The sequence below is a fragment of the Mustela lutreola genome, chromosome 2 (assembly GCF_030435805.1).
Source record: "Mustela lutreola isolate mMusLut2 chromosome 2, mMusLut2.pri, whole genome shotgun sequence".
Taxonomy (NCBI): domain Eukaryota; kingdom Metazoa; phylum Chordata; class Mammalia; order Carnivora; family Mustelidae; genus Mustela; species Mustela lutreola.
Window position 1 is genome coordinate 54,448,749 of NC_081291.1, and position 22,962 is coordinate 54,471,710.

At 38.2% G+C, this 22,962-nt stretch overlaps 1 protein-coding gene across 9 annotated transcripts in view; it reads right to left on the reverse strand.

Moving 5' to 3' along the window:
• The window catches only part of RAF1 (Raf-1 proto-oncogene, serine/threonine kinase), an 86,932-nt gene that overhangs the window by 20,360 nt on the left and 43,610 nt on the right, over positions 1-22,962 (reverse strand). For 6 of the 9 annotated variants that reach the window (XM_059161782.1, XM_059161776.1, XM_059161783.1 and 3 more), the window contains 4 exons: positions 8,166-8,392; positions 3,795-3,907; positions 1,254-1,356; positions 757-914 (listed from right to left, as the gene is read on the reverse strand). In XM_059161782.1, the coding sequence (XP_059017765.1) occupies positions 757-914; positions 1,254-1,356; positions 3,795-3,907; positions 8,166-8,372 (581 nt within the window). In that variant the 5' untranslated portion in view covers positions 8,373-8,392. Of the gene's footprint in view, positions 1-756; positions 915-1,253; positions 1,357-3,794; positions 3,908-8,165; positions 8,393-12,103; positions 12,250-22,962 lie in introns of those variants that run through there. The other 3 variants (XM_059161785.1, XM_059161784.1, XM_059161777.1) reach the window with 2 other exon arrangements.

Here is a 22,962-nt window from a genome sequence, read left to right on the forward strand (position 1 = left end):
TTTTCATACCCCTCCTCCTGCCCCATTAACAGTTCTTAAAAGGCAAATTGGAACATGTACTTTCAGCTTAAACATCATTAAACACGGGGCACCTGGGTGGCTCAGTGGGTTAAGCCTCTGCCTTTGGATCAGGTCATGATCTCAGGGTCCTCGGATTGAGTCCCACATCGGGCTCTCTGCTCGACAGGAAGCCTGCTTCATCCTCTCTCTCTCTCTCTCTCTGCCTGCCTCTCTGCCTACTTGTGATCTCTGTCAAATAAAGTCTTAAAAAAAAAAAAATCACTAAACACAAGTATCTTTTAACGTTTTACATTTACATCACTTTAATGTTTTCTCCAGTCTGAGGGGAAGAAAATAACACCAGCTATGCTTTCTGCCCCTTCTCAATAACAAAGGCTTAGCATATTTAACAGAGTAGTCTCTACCAGTAACCTAACAGATGATACTGTTGAGAGAGAAAAGCCAAAATTTTTGGTTTTCACATCTTTTTGCTCTTTGCTTTACTGAATCACAGCACGTCAATCTCTATTTGACAGGTAACAGTCTTATAACTGCTTGTTTTAGAGACCTATGCCACACTACAACTCACTGGCTTCAAAACTGTCATGCTTTTAAAGTAGATGGCTTCCAGATCATGATAATTCATGTAATACGTCTAAAACCCAGACTTGTCATTCAAATACACAATAAGCACCTTCAAAAGAGTTTATGCCTTCCTAACCACTTATATTCTTTGAAATAAGAACAATGCCTTACAAGAGCTGTCTGATATTACTCCAATCCACACACATAGTAGGAACTTTGGTGCTACAGTGCTCATGAAATTTGTAGCCACAAGTCTGACAACGAAATCCATTTAGCAGGAATTTCTGACAGATGTCACAGAACGCAAGCTTCAGAAAGGTCTTCCGTGCCTGGAATAAGAACACAGATGTAAATTATGTTGAACTAATGAAAGACAACAAAAAACAAAGTAGGTTCCTTCTTGGTCCCCAAGAGGTCTTACAGAATGAAGAATCATACTTTCGACACTTGTAAAATTCATGCCTAGAAATTAAAGTATATCTGTGGCTAATTAAACCTAAATTGCTAATTAAACAATGTCTAATTAAACAATGTGGCTAATTAAACAATGGCATAATGGCAGCTTTGAACAATCCAAAAATATTTATGTCTAGTACCTCTGAGAAAGTCCTATTATGTCAGCCAAAGTGCCCAACATGCCACAAAAAGAGAAGAACACTGTAACTTACAAAGTTGTGTGTTGTGAGGGGAACGTGATCCAGGAAATCTACTTGAAGTTCTTCTCCAATCAACGAGGCAGCATCAGTATTCCAATCTAAACGTGCCTTTTTACTGAAGGAGATTTTTAAAAACATAATATAAAAGGGAAATGTTTAAACAAGGTAAGAGCTCAAGGCCAATAACAATGGCTAAATTTATCTCTTACTACATAAACATAAAGCTTAATCCCATATAACATTAGCTTATTTAATTCATACAACAAACCTATCAAGTATGATTATCCCCATTTTAAAAATGAGAGAATTGGGGCCCTAAGAAAGTTACCTGCTCAAAGCCATACAGTGAGTGTAAAGACCTATGTTGGAATCCAGCTCAATTGGACTCTAAAGCTTGTGCTTAGAATAAAGGTTATTATAAAATAACAAACTATACAACGGGGGTCTGGTGACTCAGTTGGTTTCATGTCTCGACTCTTGATTTCAGCTCAGGTCACGGTCTCAGGGTTCTGGGATCCAGCTGCGTCAAGCTCTGTGCTCAGCCCGAAGTCTGCTTGGGATTCTCTCCTTTCCCACTCCCTTTCCCCCATCCCCACTCTCTTTTTCTCTTAAAAAAAAAAAAAAAAAAAAAGATTAAAAATGAACTATAAGGTCTCATGATAAAGTAAATATGTAGTAAATTGGACTTTGTAATATTAAAATTCTATAGGAATTCTAAAATCCTAAAATTGGGCATAAATATTGCTGTAACAGCAAAATTTAATCTTTGGTAGCCTACTTCAGTCAGGCAGATACATAATACAAAGGAATGGTGAATGAAATACACTTTGCTATTAATAATAGGCTCACATCTGTAGAATTGTTTGCAGGGTCTACTAATTGATAAGGGACTTAACTGTCTTTAAAATTTACTCTGCCACCATTCTTTCTGTGCCTAGATAACACAGAAAAATAGAAACAACAAAGTAAAAAGCTTCAAAAAAAAAAAAAAAAAAAAAAAAAGAAGCTCCTTTCTCATGTCTTGTGTAGTTAGTTCATCAGGCCCACTTCCTGAATGAAGAATATTCTAAAGTAGGGAGAAAACAACACACATATAACATAATTCCAACTTCTCCCTTTGCCTACCAGAAGCCTATTCCAGACATTTTTCTGGTTATCCAATAGCAAATAATCCATTCTTAATATAATTCCATACATAGGACTCCAAAATCCTATTTCGCCCTAATGAAGAGGGGGCAGCCCTATGTTCTCATCAGTCTTCAGATGCTATCTGTCCATGAGAAGTGACAGTAGCTCTAAACCAATGTGGCCTTAGATGAGAGTGGACAAGCCCCTTACTATCCCAGAATTCCTCTAGTCCTTAAAGAGCACTGGTTGCTTGAGACCAACCTAGGGCCTACATCCAGATAAAGCTGACATAGGCTTCAAAGATCTGTACTTCAAAAAACTGCCTAAGCTGAGAGTAATAGCAAAGTGGAATTCAGGATGGCCCCTTTGAGTTGACTCATTCCCTAGGCTATTCTCTCAAACTGGGAAACTCCTTGAAACAGAAAAGATGTAAGCTGAAGATCAGTAACAGAACTAGCATTTTCCAAGAAGAAAGATTACTTCCTTCAAATTGGGGGGGGGGGGGGGGAAGGATGGTTAACAGATAATTATGGAAGCTATGGGTTATTACTCCTAGACTTTGATGGGATACCTCTATCTTGTCACCACCATTAGAAATAAGATTAACTATGGATTTCCTTGAAGCAGAAATTCTTCTGCATCTTTTAGTCCTATATCTGCCAAACTGCAGGAATTCAGTCAACATTAACTGTATAAAACTGAATGAATGAGGGGTGCCTGGCTATCTCAAGCAGAAAAGCCTGTAACTCTCGATCTCAGGGTCCTGAGTCTGAGGCCCCACATTGACCATAGAGCTTACTTAAAAAAAAAAAGAATGAAATGAATTACAAAAGTGTTAATCTCTTGAGGATAAGATTTTTTATAAATAATAATGCAAACACTTCCGGAGTACCCATTCTGTCCACTGCATTCCAGGAAACACAAATTTTTGCTCTCAAGAAAACACATCCCTGACACTACTGTCTCCATCTATGGAATACTATCACAACACCTATTATGTATTCTTTTTTCAGTGCAATGTTCAAGCAATAATTTTCAAGTTCTTAGTATTCTACTTTTCTTTTTTTTTTTTTTTTAAGATTTTTATTTATGTATTTGACAGACAGAGATCACAAATAGGCAGAGAGACAGGCAGAGAGAGGAGGAGGGGAAACAGGCTCCCTGCTGAGCAGAGAGCCCTATGTGGTGCTTGATCTCAGGACCCTGGGATCATGACCTGAGCCGAAGGCAGAGGCTTTAACCCACTGAGCCACCCAGGTGCCCCAGTATTTTACTTTTCTGGGTTATCTATGAACAAGGGCATATAAATAACACATAATATTCTATAGGAAGCTAGTATACTTTTTTTAAAAATGGGAACTGTTATTATTTGAAACCATCAACTCCTTACCAGTATGAAAAAGGAACTGACTTTTAATTTCTTACCCTTTATGTTCATGGAGAAGTCTGAACACAGCACAGCACTCCGGCTGTAGGCCCCTCACCTTGAGTGCTTTCATAAGGCAATCGTGCAAGCTCATTCCATTTCGCACATTGACCTATAAACAAAAGACAATTGTTAGAACCAACAAAGGCTGCATATCCCTTAGTGAGCACAGAAATAAATGCACTAGTCTGTAAGGATATATGTAGATCTATGACAGCATTGTTTGTAATGGTAAAAACACACACACACAGGAAATAGCTGCAATGTCCAGCAACAGGTGAGTGTTTGAATAAAGCCTAAATATCTGTACATGTCACATTCTGCCACTACATTATTTATAATGACCAAAAGGGAGGGGTATCCATGATATGTTAATTGTGGGGAAATATTTTTCAGAATAATAAAGTCAGATTAGGGGCGCCTGGGTGGCTCAGTGGGTTAAGCCGCTGCCTTCGGCTCAGGTCATGATCTCAGAGTCCTGGGATCGAGTCCCGCATCGGGCTCTCTGCTCGGCAGAGAGCCTGCTTCCCTCTCTCTCTCTCTGGCTGCCTCTCTGTCTACTTGTGATTTCTCTCTGTCAAATTAATAAATAAAATCTTTAAAAAAAAAAAAATAAAAAAAAAAAATAAAGTCAGATTATTCAAAGGGAGGGAAACCCATATAGGTTTACATATGTTGCATGAGTATCAAAAGACATACCTGTAGCTATTAACATCAGATGAGTGGCTGAGAGAGAGAAAATGATCTAACTTCCCATTACACAGTTCTAGTTTGTTTAACTCACTGAAACATACATGCCAGCATGAACATCCACCAGAAAGGAAAATAAACCAATCTGATCTATAAGCAAACAAGAGTTTTTCTGGTCAAAATTTGTATTTTAACCTGTTTTCAACAAACTGTTTTATCCTCATAAGAAAAATTCCATTTCATATACACTTCACACCTTTAAGGGCCAACAAGGAGAAGAAACAGAGCTTCTGTCCTTCTACAAGGACAAACACCACGATTTAAATAAATGTGCACACCATTCCAGGTAGCCTTAGTGTATTCCTTCCACATTCCCCTATATCCAATCCTCGAAAGAAAAGCAGATATTCAGAGACCTAATAGAAGTGTGAGTATTCTGAGTGCTAATAATGGCAGCTATATAAAAAGAACTTAGAGTTTTGATAAAAGCCCCATATATTTTATTTTTATTTTAATTTTTAGAGAGAGAACTTGTGCACAAGGGGAGGGGGAGGGAGACAGGGAGAGAATCCCAAGAAGGCTCCACACCCAGCATGGAGCCCAACACAGGCCTCAAGCCCACAACCCCAAAATCATGACCTGAGCCAAAATCAAGAATCACATGCTCAACCAAATCACCCAGGTGTCCTGCATACATTTTGTTTTCAAAGACAATAAAGTCAATTAAAAGTGAAGCAACTAGAGTTAGTATGGCCAATAAAGAGAACAGAATGTAGATTTGCAGGTCTTGTCCATTGCCCACAGTAGAGTTCCTGTGTTCTGTGGAAGTGTGGGAGCTGACAGTGGGCAACCCAGTCCCTTCCCAGAGGGAGTTGAGTGTATGCGTTGATCTATTTGAAGTCTGAAATATTTATTTAAAATGTTCCACAGCAAGTTTATTTTAGACTTCTTGAAGCAGTTATACCCTTAAAAAGATCCACTAACTTCTAGCTTTTCAGAAACAAAATTAAGTGAAAGTAAGATATACTGATCTGATAAGATGCCAAGAATGACAATGAAGAGTAATACACTAACAGAAATCATTACTTGCATCAAATACTGTGTAAAGGGCTCTGAATAATATAAAGTGTTATCTATGCTCTATCATTAATCTTCATTGAAAGTTACAGAGTTGGGTGCCTGGGTGGCTCAGGTCACAATCCCAGGGTCCTGGGATTAAGTCCTGCATCGGCTGGCTGGGAGTCTGGTTCTCCCTCTACCCACCCTTCCCCCATTCACAATCTCTAATAAATAAAATATTAAATAAATAAATAAATACACAGACTCTAAGAGCTAGACTGTTCTTTAAATATTCTCTAATGCAGTGGGGTTCCCAAATGTGACTGGCATTAGGATCATCCGAAGAGCTTTTAAAAATATAGATTCCAAGCCTCCTCTCTCCAACACATCTAAGAACTGATTCACTTGATCTTGAGTGAAGCCCAGGAATCTGTATTTTAACCCATGTCAGGTGATTCTAATGGTAAATTAATGGTCCTCAGCTATGATCTAACCACCCATCCAATAAACAGGAAGTGGCAAAGAGACACACATGTACAAAATAAATGACAAGAAAAAGGTTCTTTTTCCAATCAACTACTAATTATACCTCTACAATTATTTAAATCATATATGTATCTTTTCAGTCATTCTCCTCTCTACAACTCCCCATGGATACATGCTGAAATTAGTTAAGTCTGACTAATTTCTGGAACTCAGTGATTATGAAAGTCATTCTGAGTTCCAAGGAGTGAAGCAACCTGAGGATTATTAGAAACTGCTGACTCGTCATGTTGGCCAGCAAGTGACTCCTTCTTCCAATGGTCCCTAAAGATGGGTGCCTGCTGAAAGAAGATGGTTCTTCCAAAGAGTGATGGTCCATCCTAGTCAAAGAAATAGAAGAAACTAAGTTTCTCTGCTAGAGTCTTTTCATAGGCTGTACAAGAAATCAAGCTTCCAAATCACTGGTTACCAAATACCAGTTGTGCTCAACTGAAAGCTGTCAAGGGCTACACATATGTAGAAAAAACTCAAATAATCAGAGCAACTATTTTCTTATAAACATTACTGTATTCAGCATGAGCCTCACTTTATTAAGGTCAGGTAACAGAGGTCAAAGTATTGTGTAATTTGTCTAAATGATACAGCTAACAAAAGGCAATACAGGAATTTAAACTGGGGCCTGGTTATCTTAAAGGTCTCCATACTTAATCATTATGCCAAACTAAGTTTCCCAGTCTTCAGGCAATCGGGTTTCAGAGAATAGGGAACAGGCACATTAACACCCTGAAGCAGTAGGATATGGTCTTAAGCTTGCCTTCAGCTTCCCATTACATTCACACTCCCTGTCTGGACTCTCCATTTAAGGACAGAAAGAAAATTAATGAGCAATAGTAGGTAAACATCATCTTGCAAATGAAAGCCACTGTTGAAATATAAGGAGGTTATTACTATTTATTTTGTCAGTCATTAAACTTATATTTTTAGGAAGAGTAACAAAAATAAATTTACTCAAACTTTAAATACCTTTTGAGTTTTGCCTTCAGTTCAATATGTACATAAATGTACAATACTATAACTGGGAGGCTCCTGAAGTTCACAAAAGAAGTAAAATGGAATTTATTAGAAAACTGGGGAGAGGAGAGCAGAACTGTCCGAAACAAACAGAAAATTCTGAACTGGACTTTCTAAAGTCAGAACTTTGTCTCACCTAGGTACACAGAAAAAAACACAATACACTGATTTTACTCAAAGAATGGGGGGTGGGGGGAGCACTAGGTGGCTCAGTCAGTTAAGCAGCTGCCTTCGGCTCAGGTCATGATACCAGGGTCCTGGAATCAAGTCCCATGTCAGGCTCCTGCCTGTCAGTCCCCTGTCAGGAGAGCCTGCTTCTCCTTCTCCCTCCGCCTGCTGCTCTGCGCCTACTTGTGCTCTCCCTCTGTCAAATAAATAAAATTCAAAAAAAAAGAAAGAAAAGAAAAAGAATGGGATGGGAAAGGAGGAGGCATGGAAGTTTTGAACTAAAGGTTTCCTCAGATGTCCCACCAAGCAAAATTAGCACAGCTTCATTTTCCTGTTTTAACCAGGTGGGGTGTTTTTCACCCAGGATAGTAAAAAACTGTTTTGAGCAATAATTTCTTGAAAAATTTGGAATTCTGTGTAAGAAACTGAGTGGCTCTGACTTTCTAAGCTACCTTCAGCTTTGCCTGGGGCCTACAGAATTTACCAAAATAATTTTTCTAAGTAATTTTATTTTCTTCTATATACTTGACTATAATGTCCAAAAAATTTAGTGGACATTTTAATATCCGTAATACATACATACATAAAATTAGCTGGAAAGGTCTAAAGGAGCTTTTTGAAAGAAAAGCCTTTTCAAGAAACCCCCATAAAAACATACTATTTGTTTGAACGAAGTAGCAGAAGATATTCCAGGCAAGAGTAGTAATAAAAGGAGGAAAGTAGTGGTTGTGGAAGGAACACAGCAATATAAAGCAATAAAATTTGCAACTGGAAAGCCAATTAATAAAGACACTAAGTCACAGTGAAGATTTTGCCCAACTACAGGTGAGTAAAATTATTTGAAATGCTTTTTTATAAGCAGATGGGCCACAAAATTTTCTGAAAGAACATTTACGTACCACCGTTCTTTGCTTGTTTGGCAAGAAAACACGAATAGTGTTGCTTGTCTTAGACGAGTCCGTAAGTTTGCCATCATCTGACGCCCGACGCTGAAAGCCAAATGGCTGAACTATTGTAGGCGAGATGCAGCTGGGGCCGTCAAACACTGTGTCTTTGAATCCAAAACCGTTGCTGATCGTCTTCCAGGCCCCCTGTATGTGCTCCATTGATGCAGCTTACACAATACCTGATCAAGATTTAAAAAACAAACAAACTTAATTCTAGAAAAGCAACTAACTCAACAACATAATATATAGAGTAATTAGAAAATAGCAGTATGTGGACTTCCTCTTAAGTGAAACCCTCTGCTTAAATAAATCAGAAAACTTCTATATTAGTGTATTTCCGTAAAATATTTCATAGACAACAACAACAACAACAACAACAAAAAAAAAAACCGAGCAAAATCGGGACTAGAGATCAAAAGATTCATTATACCACCAGTTAAAAGTCTACCTGGACCATGGGCCCAGGTCTCCTGACTTCTAATATTTTTTAAAATTACATTTCTCTTCCTTAGTTATTGTATACTAAGTGCAAGTGACTACCCTTGGGTATCAGTAACATTAAGTACTATGAGAAGTGAAATTTTAAAAAAAAAGAACTGTAAACTATAATTTTCTGCCTTAAAGGAAGGAAATTAGTATTTCTAAAATGTGTATTAGACACTTGATATATAAATGATACATAAATGATCTCACTTAATGTGTATAAGGATCTCAAAGACCTTAAATTCCATTTTCCATCTACCCTTTAAGCCAATGAGGCACAGAAAAAGCACACTACTTGCCCAAAGATATCCAAATGACAGGTAAAATAACCAGATTCCATAAAATGTTTAAATTTAAAGTTCATGAACTTTCCACCTTCCACTGAACATTCACAGTTCAGTTTTGGTACAAAAACAAACTTACAAACAGGAGCAAGCAGAGACAGTCACCTAACCAAAAATAACTAAATGTTTTAAGTGGGCAACAAGAAAAGTGCAAAAACGATAAAGTCAGATACTATGCAGTTAGGACACACCATGCCCTGGCATCGATAGGGAGTCAGCAATCATGCAGAAGTGAGGTTTATCTCCTCCTTTAGAAAACAGTGATGTCAACAAGTAATCCCATCCTTCTCACACCTTCTTCCCTTAGAAACTTACTTCGTCTTATTAGTAGTAATACTTACCATCTACTAGGTGCCTACTATTATGAGGAAGTATATACTACACACATCCCACTCATATTATCCAACTTAATCCTCAGAAAAATATTTTAGGTAGGACTTACATCCCCATTTTACAGAAAATGTAAAGACTGACCTATTCAACTGCACTCTAGGAAATTATCCTATAGAAATATAAGGCAAGCGGGGCACCTGGGTGGCTCAGTGGGTTAAGCCGCTGCCTTCGGCTCAGGTCATGATCTCAGGGTCCTGGGATCGAGTCCCGCATCGGGCTCTCTGCTCAGCAGGGAGCCTGCTTACCTCTCTCTCTCTCTCTCTCTCTGCCTGCCTCTCCATCTACTTGTGATCTCTCTCTGTCAAATACATAAAATATTTTTTTTTAAAAATCTTCTTTTAAAAAAAGAAATATAAGGCAAGCGTATAAAAAGATTTATATAGGGGCACCCATGTGGCTCAATGGGTTAAAGCCTCTGCCTTCAGCTCAGGTCATGATCCCAGGGTTTTGGGATTGAGCCCCGCATTGGGCTCTCCACTCAGCAGGAGCCTGCTTCCCTCCCTCTCTCTGCCAGCCTCTCTGCCTGCTTGTGCTCTCTTATCTATCAAATAAATAAGTAAAATCTTAAAAAAAAAAAAAAAGATATATATCAATGAGCATAGAGAAAAAAGGAGAGAGGGGGGCAAATCAAGAAACTACAGAAAACAAACTGATGCTACCAGAGGGGAGGTAGGTAGTGCAATGAGTTAAATAAGTGATGGGGATTAAGGAGGGCACTTGTGATGAGCACCGGCTGATGAATGTCGTGCTCAATCATTAAATTGTACACCTGAAACTAATATGACACTGTATGCTGACTGAAATTTAAATAAAAACTTAAAAAAGAGAAAAGATATATGTACACGCATCTTTGTTATAGCATTGTTCATATCCTTAAAAACCGGGAGAGACCAAATACCTAACAGGGAACTAAACAAATGTTAGTATCTATGTGGTAAATGAAGTATTATGTATGTGCTGATGGAAAAAAGCCATCCAAGACAAAACAAAAAATGAAAAATATAGTTTGAACCTCTTTTATATTAGTCCAGAAAGATAAAAATCTATACTCATAAAGAAGTGAGAAAATCTAGAATAAAAAAGTAGTAACACTTATTATTTCAGCAGGATTGTGAAGAATTTTTACTTTCTATATATTACCTATCTACTTTTTGGGTTTCTGTGTTTTACTATTACAACTGTAAATTTCTACAAAGCCTATTGTATTTGTGTAAAAGGGCGAGGCAGGACAAGACATCACAGCCTTCAAGTGGCAAGCCCATGGCACACTGCCTTCCCCTCTGGTACCTGAGCCGCTTCACATTCCTAATTCTACTGCTTCATTATCATAAGATCACTTTTTAGGGGCACCCACATCTCCTCCTTTCCCTAGATCTTTTTTCCCAACTAAAAAAGGAAGAGATGAGTAAGTTTAGAACCAGATGAGAGAGGGCGCCTGGGTGGCTCAGCGGGTTAAAGCCTCTGCCTTCGGCCCAGGTCATGATCCCAGGGTCCTGGGATCGAGCCCCACATCGGGCTCTCTGCTCAGTGCAGAGCCTGCTTCCTCCTCTCTCTCTCTGCCTGCCTCTCTGCCTACTTGTGTTCTCTGTCAAATAAATAAATAAAATCTTAAAAAAAAAAAAAAAAAAGAACCAGATGAGAGAAAAAGAGGAGGAAAGAGGGTTCATCTGAGCATCACACTAGCCTGAAATTTCTCCCTTGATGGAGAAATTTAGAGCAACCAGAGCAATCTTAAAGATGCAACTCAACCTATCTTTCCCCTATTTTAGACTCAAAATATAAGCCAACCTCCCTCTTTCTGAACAAACATGTCAAGCTTAAAAGTCTCAGGACTTTTGAACTTCTTATTCCCTCCACCTGGATGGCTGACACCTTCAGAAACAAACAAGCTGGCCTTTTCACATCATTAAGGCCTTCATTTAAAGATCACTTTAGAGATGCTTTCCCTAAAGACATTCTTTACCAAAGAGATGCTTTACCAAAAGACATTCCTCCCTAACTCCATTAAATAACTCTGCCTTGGGGAACCTGGGTGGCTCAGTCCTTAAGCATTTGCCTTCAGCTCAGGTCATGATCCCAGGGTCCTGGGATTGAGCATTGCATCAGGCTCCCTGCCCAGCGGTAGCCTGCTCTCCCTCTCCCACTCCCCCTGCTTGTGTTCCTGCTCTCGCTGTCTGTCAAATAAATGTTTTTTAAAATAAATAAATAAATAACTCTGCCTTGTTTTCCTTCATGGCACTTACTACTATGTTAAATTGTTCAAATTTTGGGGTACCTGGGTGGCTCAGTGGGTTAAAGCCTCTGCCTTCGGCTCGGGTCATGATCCCAAGGTCTTGGGATCGAGCCCCACATCTGGCTCTCTGCTCCACAGGGAGCCTGCTTCCTTCTCTCTCTCTCTCTGCCTGCCTCTCTGACTACTCGTGATCTCTGTCAAATAAATAAATAAAATCTTTAAAAAAAATTGTTCATATTTTGTTGGTAAAGATTTAGTTTAGTACCATCCAACCTCCTACTCTACAAAAGCAGGACCCTGCCAAATCCTGTTCACTACTGTATTCTTAGTCCATAGCACAGTACTTAGAACTTGAAGGCCCTCAAGTATTAAACGAATTAAGTTAGAAACCATAATAATGTTGCAAAACATACATAATTTTTTTAAAAAATACTTACAGTGTGAGTGAGCAGAGGGAAAGGGAGAGAATCCTCAGGCAGACTCTCCGGAGGGAGTGAGCCAGACACAGGGCTTGATTCCCAGGACCCCAAGATCATGACTTGAGGTGAAATCAAGATCCAGACACTCCACCAACTAACCCACTCAGGTGCCCCCCACCCTGCCTTTTTAAAAGACTGGATTGATTTATAGAGTATAACTTTTTTAATAGAACAGACCTGTCAGAACTAGTAAATGTTAGTTCAATCTCCATTTAGGAGTACACCTTTAAAAAATATTTACCATTCAGCAAATGACAAACTGCAGTAAATAGCAAACTGTATTTAATGGGGGGGAGGGGTGTAGAGATTGTACTATAAATTATTAACTAAAGAATCCACTTACAAAACTTAAATATGGACTAACTTCAAGAACATACTTATTTTATGATGAATTCTAAGTCTTGAAGGCACTTAGAAAATAACAGTGCTGGTACTTGGTACAGAACATACTATAAGAAATTAAAAGGGATAAAATAAAAGCAAGCCCATTTACATTCTCAAGTTTTAGATTATCATTCATTAATTTTATTTTTCTATGTGAGTTTGTTAAGACCATTTATCAGGCTAAGAAGTATGTTAAGTCAGTGTTTCCCAACCTTTTTCACATCACTCATACAAAATGATGAACCAGGGGCACCTGGATGGCTCCGTCGGTTAAGTGGCTGCCTTTGGCTCAGGTCATGATCCCAGAGTCCTGGGCCTGAGCCCAATATCAGGCTCCCTGCTCAGCGGAGAGCCTACTTCTCCTTCTCCCTGCCACTCTGCCTACTTGTGCGTGCTCACTCGCGCACGCTCTCTCCTTCTCTCTGTCAAATAAATAAATAAATAAATAAATCTTTTAAAAAAAAAAAAAAAAAGATGAACCATATTTGTAAGGCATGGTGATGTCAGCAGAAAGGCTAGAAGGCCAAGGGCCCTACCAGCTGCCCCAGGGATGATGGCTAGACCACTAGGCTGCTCATCACAGGAAGTTCTATTTTAAGGTATTCCTTAATCAGTTTACTAAAGGGCACACATCTGAAAACAAGACAAAGTCAGCTTCTAAAAGTCATTCAGCGTCAACGTACTTGTCTTAACTAGAGACATTCAAAAATCCCACTGATACTACTCTCAAATATAAATACAACATAAATGTAAACCTAGCTTCTAATATTTTCATCTTTCTGATCTGTTGACCAAATCTTATCTAAAAGTCTTATACACACTCACAATACATACCTAGAGACATACTAAAACTAGAGAGCCCAATGTAGAAATGAAACTCTAAATGTGAAGTCTTTCACAATTCCAAAGAAGAGTTTCAAAACAAGTGCATTCTCTTATGAATGAAGAAATTCACTATTTTGGAATAAGTCAATCATTTTAAAAAAGATATATCTGTCTTTCTTTCTCTATAAAGGATTACTATTTCTAATATACAAAGAACTCCTAAAAATTAACAAAAACATGAACAATGCAACAGAAAGAAACGGAATTAAATTCACAGAATAGAAACACATCTGTGTATGTGTTTGTATGTATGTATATATACACACACATATATAGTAGAGAAATGCAAATTTTGAAAAGCAAAATACTATTTTTTAAAAAGATTTCATTTATTCATTTCCAGAGAGAGATCACAAGTAGGCAGAGGCGGGGGGTGGGGGCAGGCTCCCCGCTGAGCAGGGAGGCCAATGCGGGACTCAATCCCAGGACTCTGAGATCATGACCTGAGCTGAAGGCAGAGGCTTAACCCACTGAGCCACCCAGGTGCCCCATAAAATACTATTTTTAACATCAGATTTATAAATTATAAATTTATAAATTATAAAATTTAAGACTGAAAAGGAAAATATCAATCACAGGCATTTGAAAAAAACCACCTCTCCCCTTCTTGCTGGTAAGAATATAAACTGCAACAATCTACTAGTGTCTCTTAGCTATTTAAATATTTGAATTTTGATATAATTTGACAATCTATCTTATAGGGAAAATACAACAGCCAGCACTACAGAAATACCCAGCACTACTAAGGAATACTTACTGCAGAATTATTTGTAACATCAATAAACTAAACTACTTCAAAGCCAAAGGCATAAAACCAAACTGGAAACAAATTTAAAGCAAGACTAGTTTATAAAAACAAAACCTCCAAGAAAAGGATGCTACACCAACATCCTAATTTAAAGAATATCTATCCAGGGAAGCTTGGGACCATGCAGTAGGAGGATCCTGAGCTCACCTGCTCCTATAAATACATGAAGGCTGCAACTACATAAAGTGCAACTCACTCCAAAAATAACCCCAAAACTAGCAAGATAGTATTTTCACAGTTAAAAATATTTTTTAAGGGGAGCCTGGGTGGCTCAGTGGGTTAAAGCCTCTGCCTTCGGCTCAGGTCATGATCCCAGGGTCCTGGGATCAAGCCCCACATCGGGCTCTCTGCTCATCAGGGAGCCTGCTTCCTCCTCTCTCTCTGCCTGCCTCTCTGCCTATTTGTGATCTCTGTCTGTCAAATAAATAAATAAAATCTTTAAAAAATATATATATTTTTTAAAGTATCATAATGAGAAGGTAAGAGGGGGCAGAGACAGCTGGGAATCTTTGAAACCCCCAGTGTGGTAATTCATAAGCAGGAGGAATATCACAGACACACAGGTCTTCCCTGGGAAGCAAACCAATCTAGCCCTACATAAGGCAACGCCTGCCTTATGTTTTCCTCACTAAGAAAACAAGATCCCACAACATTTGGCTTTGAAAATCAACAGGGCTTACCTCCAGGAGAGCCAGAGGGCTACAGAAAACTTAGACTATTCTTAAATGGTCTGCACAGTTATCAGTCACTCCAAGACCTAGCAGAACTGCAGCAGTTTGAAAAGCATCTGGATTATACACAAAAGAGATTTATTGACTAATTTTATTATGCTGCATGCCAATGGGGCAGAATCTGTAGAAACTTTCTCCAGGAATGGAAGAGCTGATGAGCATCATTTTTTTTGGCCTCCTTCAGCCTACCTGGTGGGAACCAATTCTGAAACTCTCCTTCTACCTTACTACCACCATTCACCTGCCCCCGCACTCCCCAGTGGACCTGCCCTACCACTGCAGCAGGTGCCTCTCCAAAGCTGCTCCTACCCCACAGTGAACCAATGGGACACCCTTGGTAGAGACCAGCAACTCCCAAAAGCAATTACTGCCCCCACACACACATCCAGTGGGCAGCCCCGGACAGGACTGCAATAGCCAGCTATGCCAGGGGCCAGTTCTGCCAAGAAGGGCACCCACAGTAGTCACACCCAGTCGCAGCCCAGCCAAGCTGGGGACTAGCACCAACCATTAAGATGCCTAGAGCAGTCACAGCCCAGTCATAACAAGAGGACCACACAGGAGAAACCCATGAAACACTTGGTTCTGCTGATCAGAGGGTAGTGAACTACTAGGACTCTATTTAAAGCCACTACTTTCAATCTTACTAATTCTTTCAAAGAACCAGCTCCTAGTTTCGTTGATTTGTTCTACTGTTTTACTTGTTTCTACTTCATTGATTTCTGCTCTGATCTTTATTATTTCTCTTCTCCTGCTGGGTTTAGGCCTTCTTTGCTGTTCTTTCTCCAGCTCCTTTAGGTGTAGAGTTAGGTGTATATTTGAGACCTTTCTTGCTTCTTGAGAAAGGCTTGTATCACTATACATTTCCCTCTCAGGACTGCCTTTGCTGTGTCCCACAGAGTTTGAACTGTTGTGTTTTCATTATCATTTGTTTCCATGAATTTTTTCAATTCTTCTTTAATTTCCTGGTTGGCCCAATCATTCTTTAGAAGAATGCTCCTTAGTCTCCATGTATTTGGGTTCTTTCCAAATTTCCTCTTCTGATTGAGTTCTAGCTTCAGAGTATCATGGTCTGAAAATATGCAGGGAATGATCCCAATCTTTTGATACTGGTTGAGACCTGATTTATGACCCAGGATGTGATCTATTCTGGAGAATGTTCCATGTGCACTAGAGAAGAATGTATATTTCTTTGCTTTGGGATGGAATGTTCTGAATATATTTGTGATGTCCATCTGGTCCAGTATGTCATTTAAGGCCTTTATTTCCTTGTTGATCTTTTGCTTGAATGATCTGTCTGTCCATTTTAGTGAGGGAGGTGTTAAAGTCCCCTACTATTACTGTATTATTGTTGATATGTTTCTTTGATTTTGTTATTAATTGGTTTATATAGTTGGCTGCTCCCGTGTTAGGGGCATAGATATTTAAAACTGTTAGATCTTCTTGTTGGACAGACCCTTTGAGTATGATATAGTGTCCTTCCTCATCGCTTATTCTAGTCTTTGGCTTAAAATCTAATTGATCTGATAAAAGGACTGCCTCCCCAGCTTTCTTTTGATGTCCATTAGCATGGTAAATTGTCTTCCACCCCCTCATTTTAAATCTGGAGGTGTCTTTGGATCTAAAATGAGTTTCTTGTAGACAGCATATTGATGGTTTGTTTGTTTTTTTTATCCAAAAGCCACTACTTTCAAGACCAGGAGATTTAGGTGACCTACTCAATACACAGAAATGCAGAGAGTCAGACAAAATGAGGAGATGGAAGACTATGTTCCAAATGAAAAAATAAAATAAAACCTCAGAAAAAAGAACTAAGTGAAAGAGAAATAAGCAAAGTAATAGTTACAAAAATATTCACCAGACCTAAAAGATTGGATGAACTCAAAACTTCAACAAAGAGAAAATATAAGAACCAATCAGAGCTGAAGAATACAATAACTGAAATGAAAAATACACTAGAGGAAATCAGCAGATTAGAGGATGTAGCAGTACAGATCACTAATCTGGGAGGCAGTGTAGTGGGATCACCACACTGAATAGCAAAAAGGGGGAAATTTTTTTTTTAATGAAGGTAGGTTAAGAGAACTCTGAAACAATGTCAACCATAATAACAGTAGCATTACAAGGGTCCCAGAGGAGAAGAAAGCAGAAAAATTTATCTGAAGAAATAACAGCTAAAAACTTCCCTACCCTGGGACTGCCTGGATGGCTCAGTTGATCAAGCATCTGACTCTCGATCTTGGTTCAGGTCTCGACCTCAGGGCTGTGAATTCAAGCCCTATACTGGGCTCCATGCTGAGTGTGGAGCCTATGTTAAAAACAACAATGACAACAAAAACATTCCTATTCTGGGAAAGGAAATAGACATCCAAGTATAGGAAGCAAAAAGAGCCCTAAACAAGATAAACCAAAAGAATCCAAACAAAGATACATAATTATTAAAATGTCAAAACTTAATGATAAACATAAAATCTTAACAGCAACAAGAGAAAAGCAACTAGTTACATAAGAGGAGACCTCATACCCCATAATGTTATGAGCTGTTTCAGCCGACACTTTGCAATCCAGAAAGAGTGGCATGATATGTTCAGAGTGCTGAAAGAAAAAAACCTACAACCAAGAATACTCAGCCCAGCAAGGTTATCACTCACAACTGAAGAAGACACAGAGCTTCTTAGACAAATAAAATTTAAGAGTTCATCACCACTAAACCTGCCTTACAAGAAATGTTAAAAGGACTTCTGTAGTGGAAAACAGCTGGCTGGTAAGAAAATTATGAAAGAAAAAAAGTTTCACTGCTAAAAGCAAACATATAGGGGCATCCAGGTGGCTCAGTCGGTTAAATGTCTGTCTTCAACTCAGATCATGATCCCGGGGTCCTGAGACTGAGCCCCACATCAGACTCCCTGCTCAGTGGGAAATCTGCTTCTCCCTCTCCCACTCACCCTGCTGGTGCTCACTTTGTTTTAAAAAAAAAAAAGGAGTGCAAACATATAGTGAAGATATATCAATCACTTATAAAGCTAATATGAAGGTTAAAAGACAAAAATAATAAAATCAATTATGTCTACAATGGTTAAGGAATACACAAAATAAAAAGATGTAAAATGTGACATCATATACATAAAACATGGAGAGAGGGGTCGCCGGGGTGGTACAGTTGGTTAAGCATCCAACTCTTGGTTTCAGCTCAATCCTGATCTCAGGATTATTAGATTGAGCCCCATGTTGGGCTCTGTGCTTAGTACAGAGTTTGCTTGAGATTCTTTTCCCCTCTCCCTCTGCTCTTCCCACTCATTCTCATTCCCTTTCTCTCTCACACACACAGTAATAAATTAATTTTTTAAAAAATGGACGGAGTAAAAATGTAGTGCTTTTAGAAATGTATGAACTTAAGTGATCATCAACTTAAAACAGACTGCTATATACATGGGACATTATATATGAACCTTATGGTAACCATAACCCAAAACCCTGTAATAGATACAAAAAAAGATTGGAAAAATAAAGAAATTGGAGAAATGAATTCAAGCATAACACTAAAAATGTCACCAAATCACAAAGAAAGAAAGTTTTAGAAGGAAAAAGGAACAGAGAACTACAAAATAAGAAAACAATTAACAAAATGGCAATAATATATACCTATACCACAATACTTATTTTAAATGTGAATGACCTAAACACTCTCATCAAAAGACACAGGGTGAGGGCGCCTGGGTGGCTCAGTGGGTTAAGCCGCTGCCTTCGGCTCAGGTCGTGATCTCAGGGTCCTGGGATCGAGTCCCGCATCGGGCTCTCTGCTCGGCAGGGAGCCTGCTTCCTTCTCTCTCTCTCTCTGTCTGACTCTCAGTGTACTTGTAATTTCTCTCTGTCAAATAAATAAATAAAATCTTTAAAAAAAAAAAAAAAAAAAAAAAAAGACACAGGGTGAATTAATGAATGGATTAAAAAAACAAAACCCAACTACACGATGCCTATTAAATACTCACTTCAGACCTAAAAACACATACAGACTGAACATGAATGGATAAAAAAGGGTATTTTGTGCAAATGGAAATTTAAAAAAAGAGAGAGACAACAACAATTTGTATCTTACAAAACAGACTTTAAAACAAAGACTGTAGGGCGCCTGGGTGGCTCAGTGGGTTAAGCCACTGCCTTCGCTCAGGTCATGATCTCAGGGTCCTGGGATTGAGTCCCGCATCGGGCTCTCTGCTCAGCGGGGAGCCTGCTTCCTCCTCTCTCTCTGCCTGCCTCTCTGCCTACTTGTAATCTCTGTCAAATAAATAAATAAATATATTTAAAAAAAAAAAAAAAACAAAAAACAAAGACGGTAGGTGCCTCGTTAGCATAGTAGGTAGCACGTCAGTCTCATAAAACAAAGACTGTAACAGGACAAAGAAGGGCATTACATAATGATAAAGGGATGATAAAGGGATCAGTCCAACCAGAAGATATAACAATTGTAAATATCTATGCATCCAACAAAGAAGCACCTAAATATGTAAAGCAAATATTAACAAGCATAAAGAAGTTGATAGGGGTACGTGGCTAGCTCAGTCAGTAGAGTATGTGACTCTAGATCTCAAGGTCATGAGTTCAAGACCCATGACCCATGTTGGGCATAAAGCTGATGGACAGATGGAAGGAAGGAAGGAAAGGAAGAAAAAAGGAAAGGAAGGAAATTAACTGAGAGTAATACAACAATAATAGGAGATTTTAACACCCCACTTACATCAATGATAGATCATACACACTGATCAGTAAGGAAAGAGTAGCTTTAAATGACATATTGCCAGATGGACTTTATACACACACACACACACACACACAGAAAATTCCATCCAAAAACAGCAGAGTGTACACTCTTTTCAAGTGCACATGGAACATTCCCCAGGATAGAACACATGTTAGACCACACAGCAAGTATCAATACATTTAAGACTGAAATCCTAGCAAGCATCTTTTCAGACCACAAAGGTATTAAAATAAAAAAATCAATTACAGAAAAAACACAAACATGTGGAGGCTACACAAGCTACTAAACAACCAATGAATCACCAAAGAAATCAAAGAGGAAATAAAAAAATAACTTAAGACAAATGAAAGCAGAAAACCAATGTTTCAAAATTTCTGGGATACAGCACAAGCAGTTCTAAGAAGGGTGTTTATAGCAGTACAGGCTTACCTCAAGAAATAAGAAAAATCACAAAAAGTACAACCATACACCTAAAGAAAAACTAGAAAAAGAAAAACAAAGCCCAAAGTTAGTAGAAAGAAGTTAATAATAAAGAGCAGAAATAAACGGAGACAAAGAAAATAGAAAAGATGTATAAAAGACTATGAAAAATTATATTCCAACAAATTTGACAACCTAGAAGAAATGAATAAATTCCCAGAAATATATAATCTTAGAAAACCAAATTAGGAAGAAACAGAAAATCTGAAAAAAAAAAAAAAAAAAAAAAAAAACCAGAAAATCTGAACAGAACATATTTCTAGTAATGAAATCAGTAAGAAAAAAGCATAAAATTTTTTTAAAAAGTTCAGGACCCAATGCCTTCACAGGTGAATTCTACCAAACATTTTGGGGGGGTTTTCCCCCCAAGATTTATTTATTTATTTAAGAGCACAGGCACACAAGTGGGAGAGGGAGAGAGAATCTAAAGCAGACTCTGTGCTCAGCATGATGCCTAGTGCAGGGCTCAGTCTCACGACCCCAAGATCACAACCAGAACTGAAACCAAGAATCAGACACCCAACAGACTGCACCACCCACATAACCCCAGATTCTACTAAACATTTAAAGAAGACTAACCTATCCTTCTCAAACTATTTCAGAAAACTGGAGAAAAAGGAATGCTACCAAATTCATTTCATGAGGGCAACATACTGATACCAAAACCAAAGTCACTACCCACCCACCCCCCAAAAAAAGAGAAAAAGAAAGAAAGATAATTACAGGCTAATATCCCCAATAAACATGGCTACAAAATACTCAATAAAATATCAGCAAACCAAATTCAACAATATATTGAAAGGATCATTCACCATGATCAAGTGGAATTTATTTCAAAGAGGCAAGGATGATTCAATATCTCCAACTATCTGATACAACACATTAATCAATGATAAAAATCATGATCATTTCAATAGATGCATAAAAGGCATTTAACAATTCATTATGATTAAAAATTTTTAAAAACTCTCTTGGGGCGCCTGGGTGGCTCAGTGGTTAAGCCGCTGCCTTCGGCTCAGGTCATGATCTCAGGGTCCTGGGATCGAGTCCCGCATCGGGCTCTCTGCTCAGCAGGGAACCTGCTTCCTCCTCTCTCTCTCTCTGCCTGTCTCTCTGCCTACTTGTGATTTCTCTCTGTCAAATAAATAAATAAAATCTTTAAAAAAAAAAAAAATTTTTAAAAACTCTCAATAATGTGGGTACAGAGGAAATATACCTTAACGTAATAAAGACCATATATGACACCCACGGCTAACATGATACTCAGCAGTAAAAAGCTGAAAGTTTTTAAGACCAGGAACAAGACAAGGATGTCGACTCTAATCACTTTTTATTCAACACAGTACTGCAAGTTCTAGCCACAGCAATGAGACAAGAAATAAAAGGCATCCAAATTCCTAAGGAAGAAGTAAAACTGTCACTCTTTGCAAATGACATGATACTATATTTAGAAAACCCTAAAGACCACCAAAAAAACCTTAGAATTCAGTAAAGCTTCAGGATACAAAAATCAATCTATAAAAATCTGTTGCAGTTCTATACACTAATAATAAGCTAGCAGAAAGAGAAATTAGGAAAATAATCCCATTTACAATTGCATTAAAAAGAATAAAATACCCAGTGGTGTTCCTGGGTGGTTCAGTTCATTGAGTACCAGACTCTTGGTTTTGGCTCAGGTTATGGTCTATGGGTCATGGGATTGAGCCCTGCATCAGGCTCCATGCTTTGAGATTCTCTCCCTTTCCTACTGCTCAGCCATGTGCTCTCTCTCTAATTCTCTAAATCTTTTTTTAAGAGATTTTAAGAATAAAATACCAGGAATAAATTTAGTCAAGGGGGGTGAAAGACCTGAACTCTGAAAACTATTAGGACACTGAAGAAAGAAGATGAAGACAATCAATAAATGAAAAAAATGCACCACACTCATAGATTGAAGAATATTGTTAAATATTGTTAAAATGCCCATTACCTAATCTAATCTGTAGATTACAGATTAGTAATCTACAGTTTCAGGGCAACTCCTAACAAAATACCAATAGTATTTTTCACAGAACTAGAACAAATAATTCTACAATTTATATGAAACCACAAAAGATTCCAAATAGCCAAAGCTATCTTGAGAAAGAAAAGGCTGGAACCATCACAATCCTAGATTTTAAACTATACTACAAAGCTATAATAATCAAAGCGGTATGGCACTGGCACAGAAAACACACACACACACACACACAGTTTGATGGAACAGAACAGAACTCCCAGAAATAAACCCACACTTATACTGGCAATCTACAACAAAGGAAACAGAATATATAATAGTGAAAAGACAGTCTCTTCAGTAAGTTTTGCTGGGAAAACTGGACATCTATATGTAGAAGAGTGAAATAACTTTCTTTTACCACATGCACAGATACACACAAAAATTCAAATTGGATTGAAGACCTAAATATAAGCCCGGAAACTACAGAACTTAAAAAAAAAAAAAAAATAGGCAGTAAATTCTTGGAATTTGGCCTTAGCAATGTTTTTTGGAACTGTCTCTCAGGCAAGGGCAACAAAAGCAAGAATAAACAACTGGGTCATATTGAACTAAAAAGCTTTTGCACAGCCGAAGAAACTGTCAACAAAATGAAAAGGCAACCTAATAAAAGGGAGAAGATATCTGCAAACAATATATCCAATAAGGGGTCAATATCCAAAATACATAAAGAATTCCTAGAATTCAACAGCAATAAATAAATAAATAAAATCTTTAAAGAAAAAAAAAAGATTG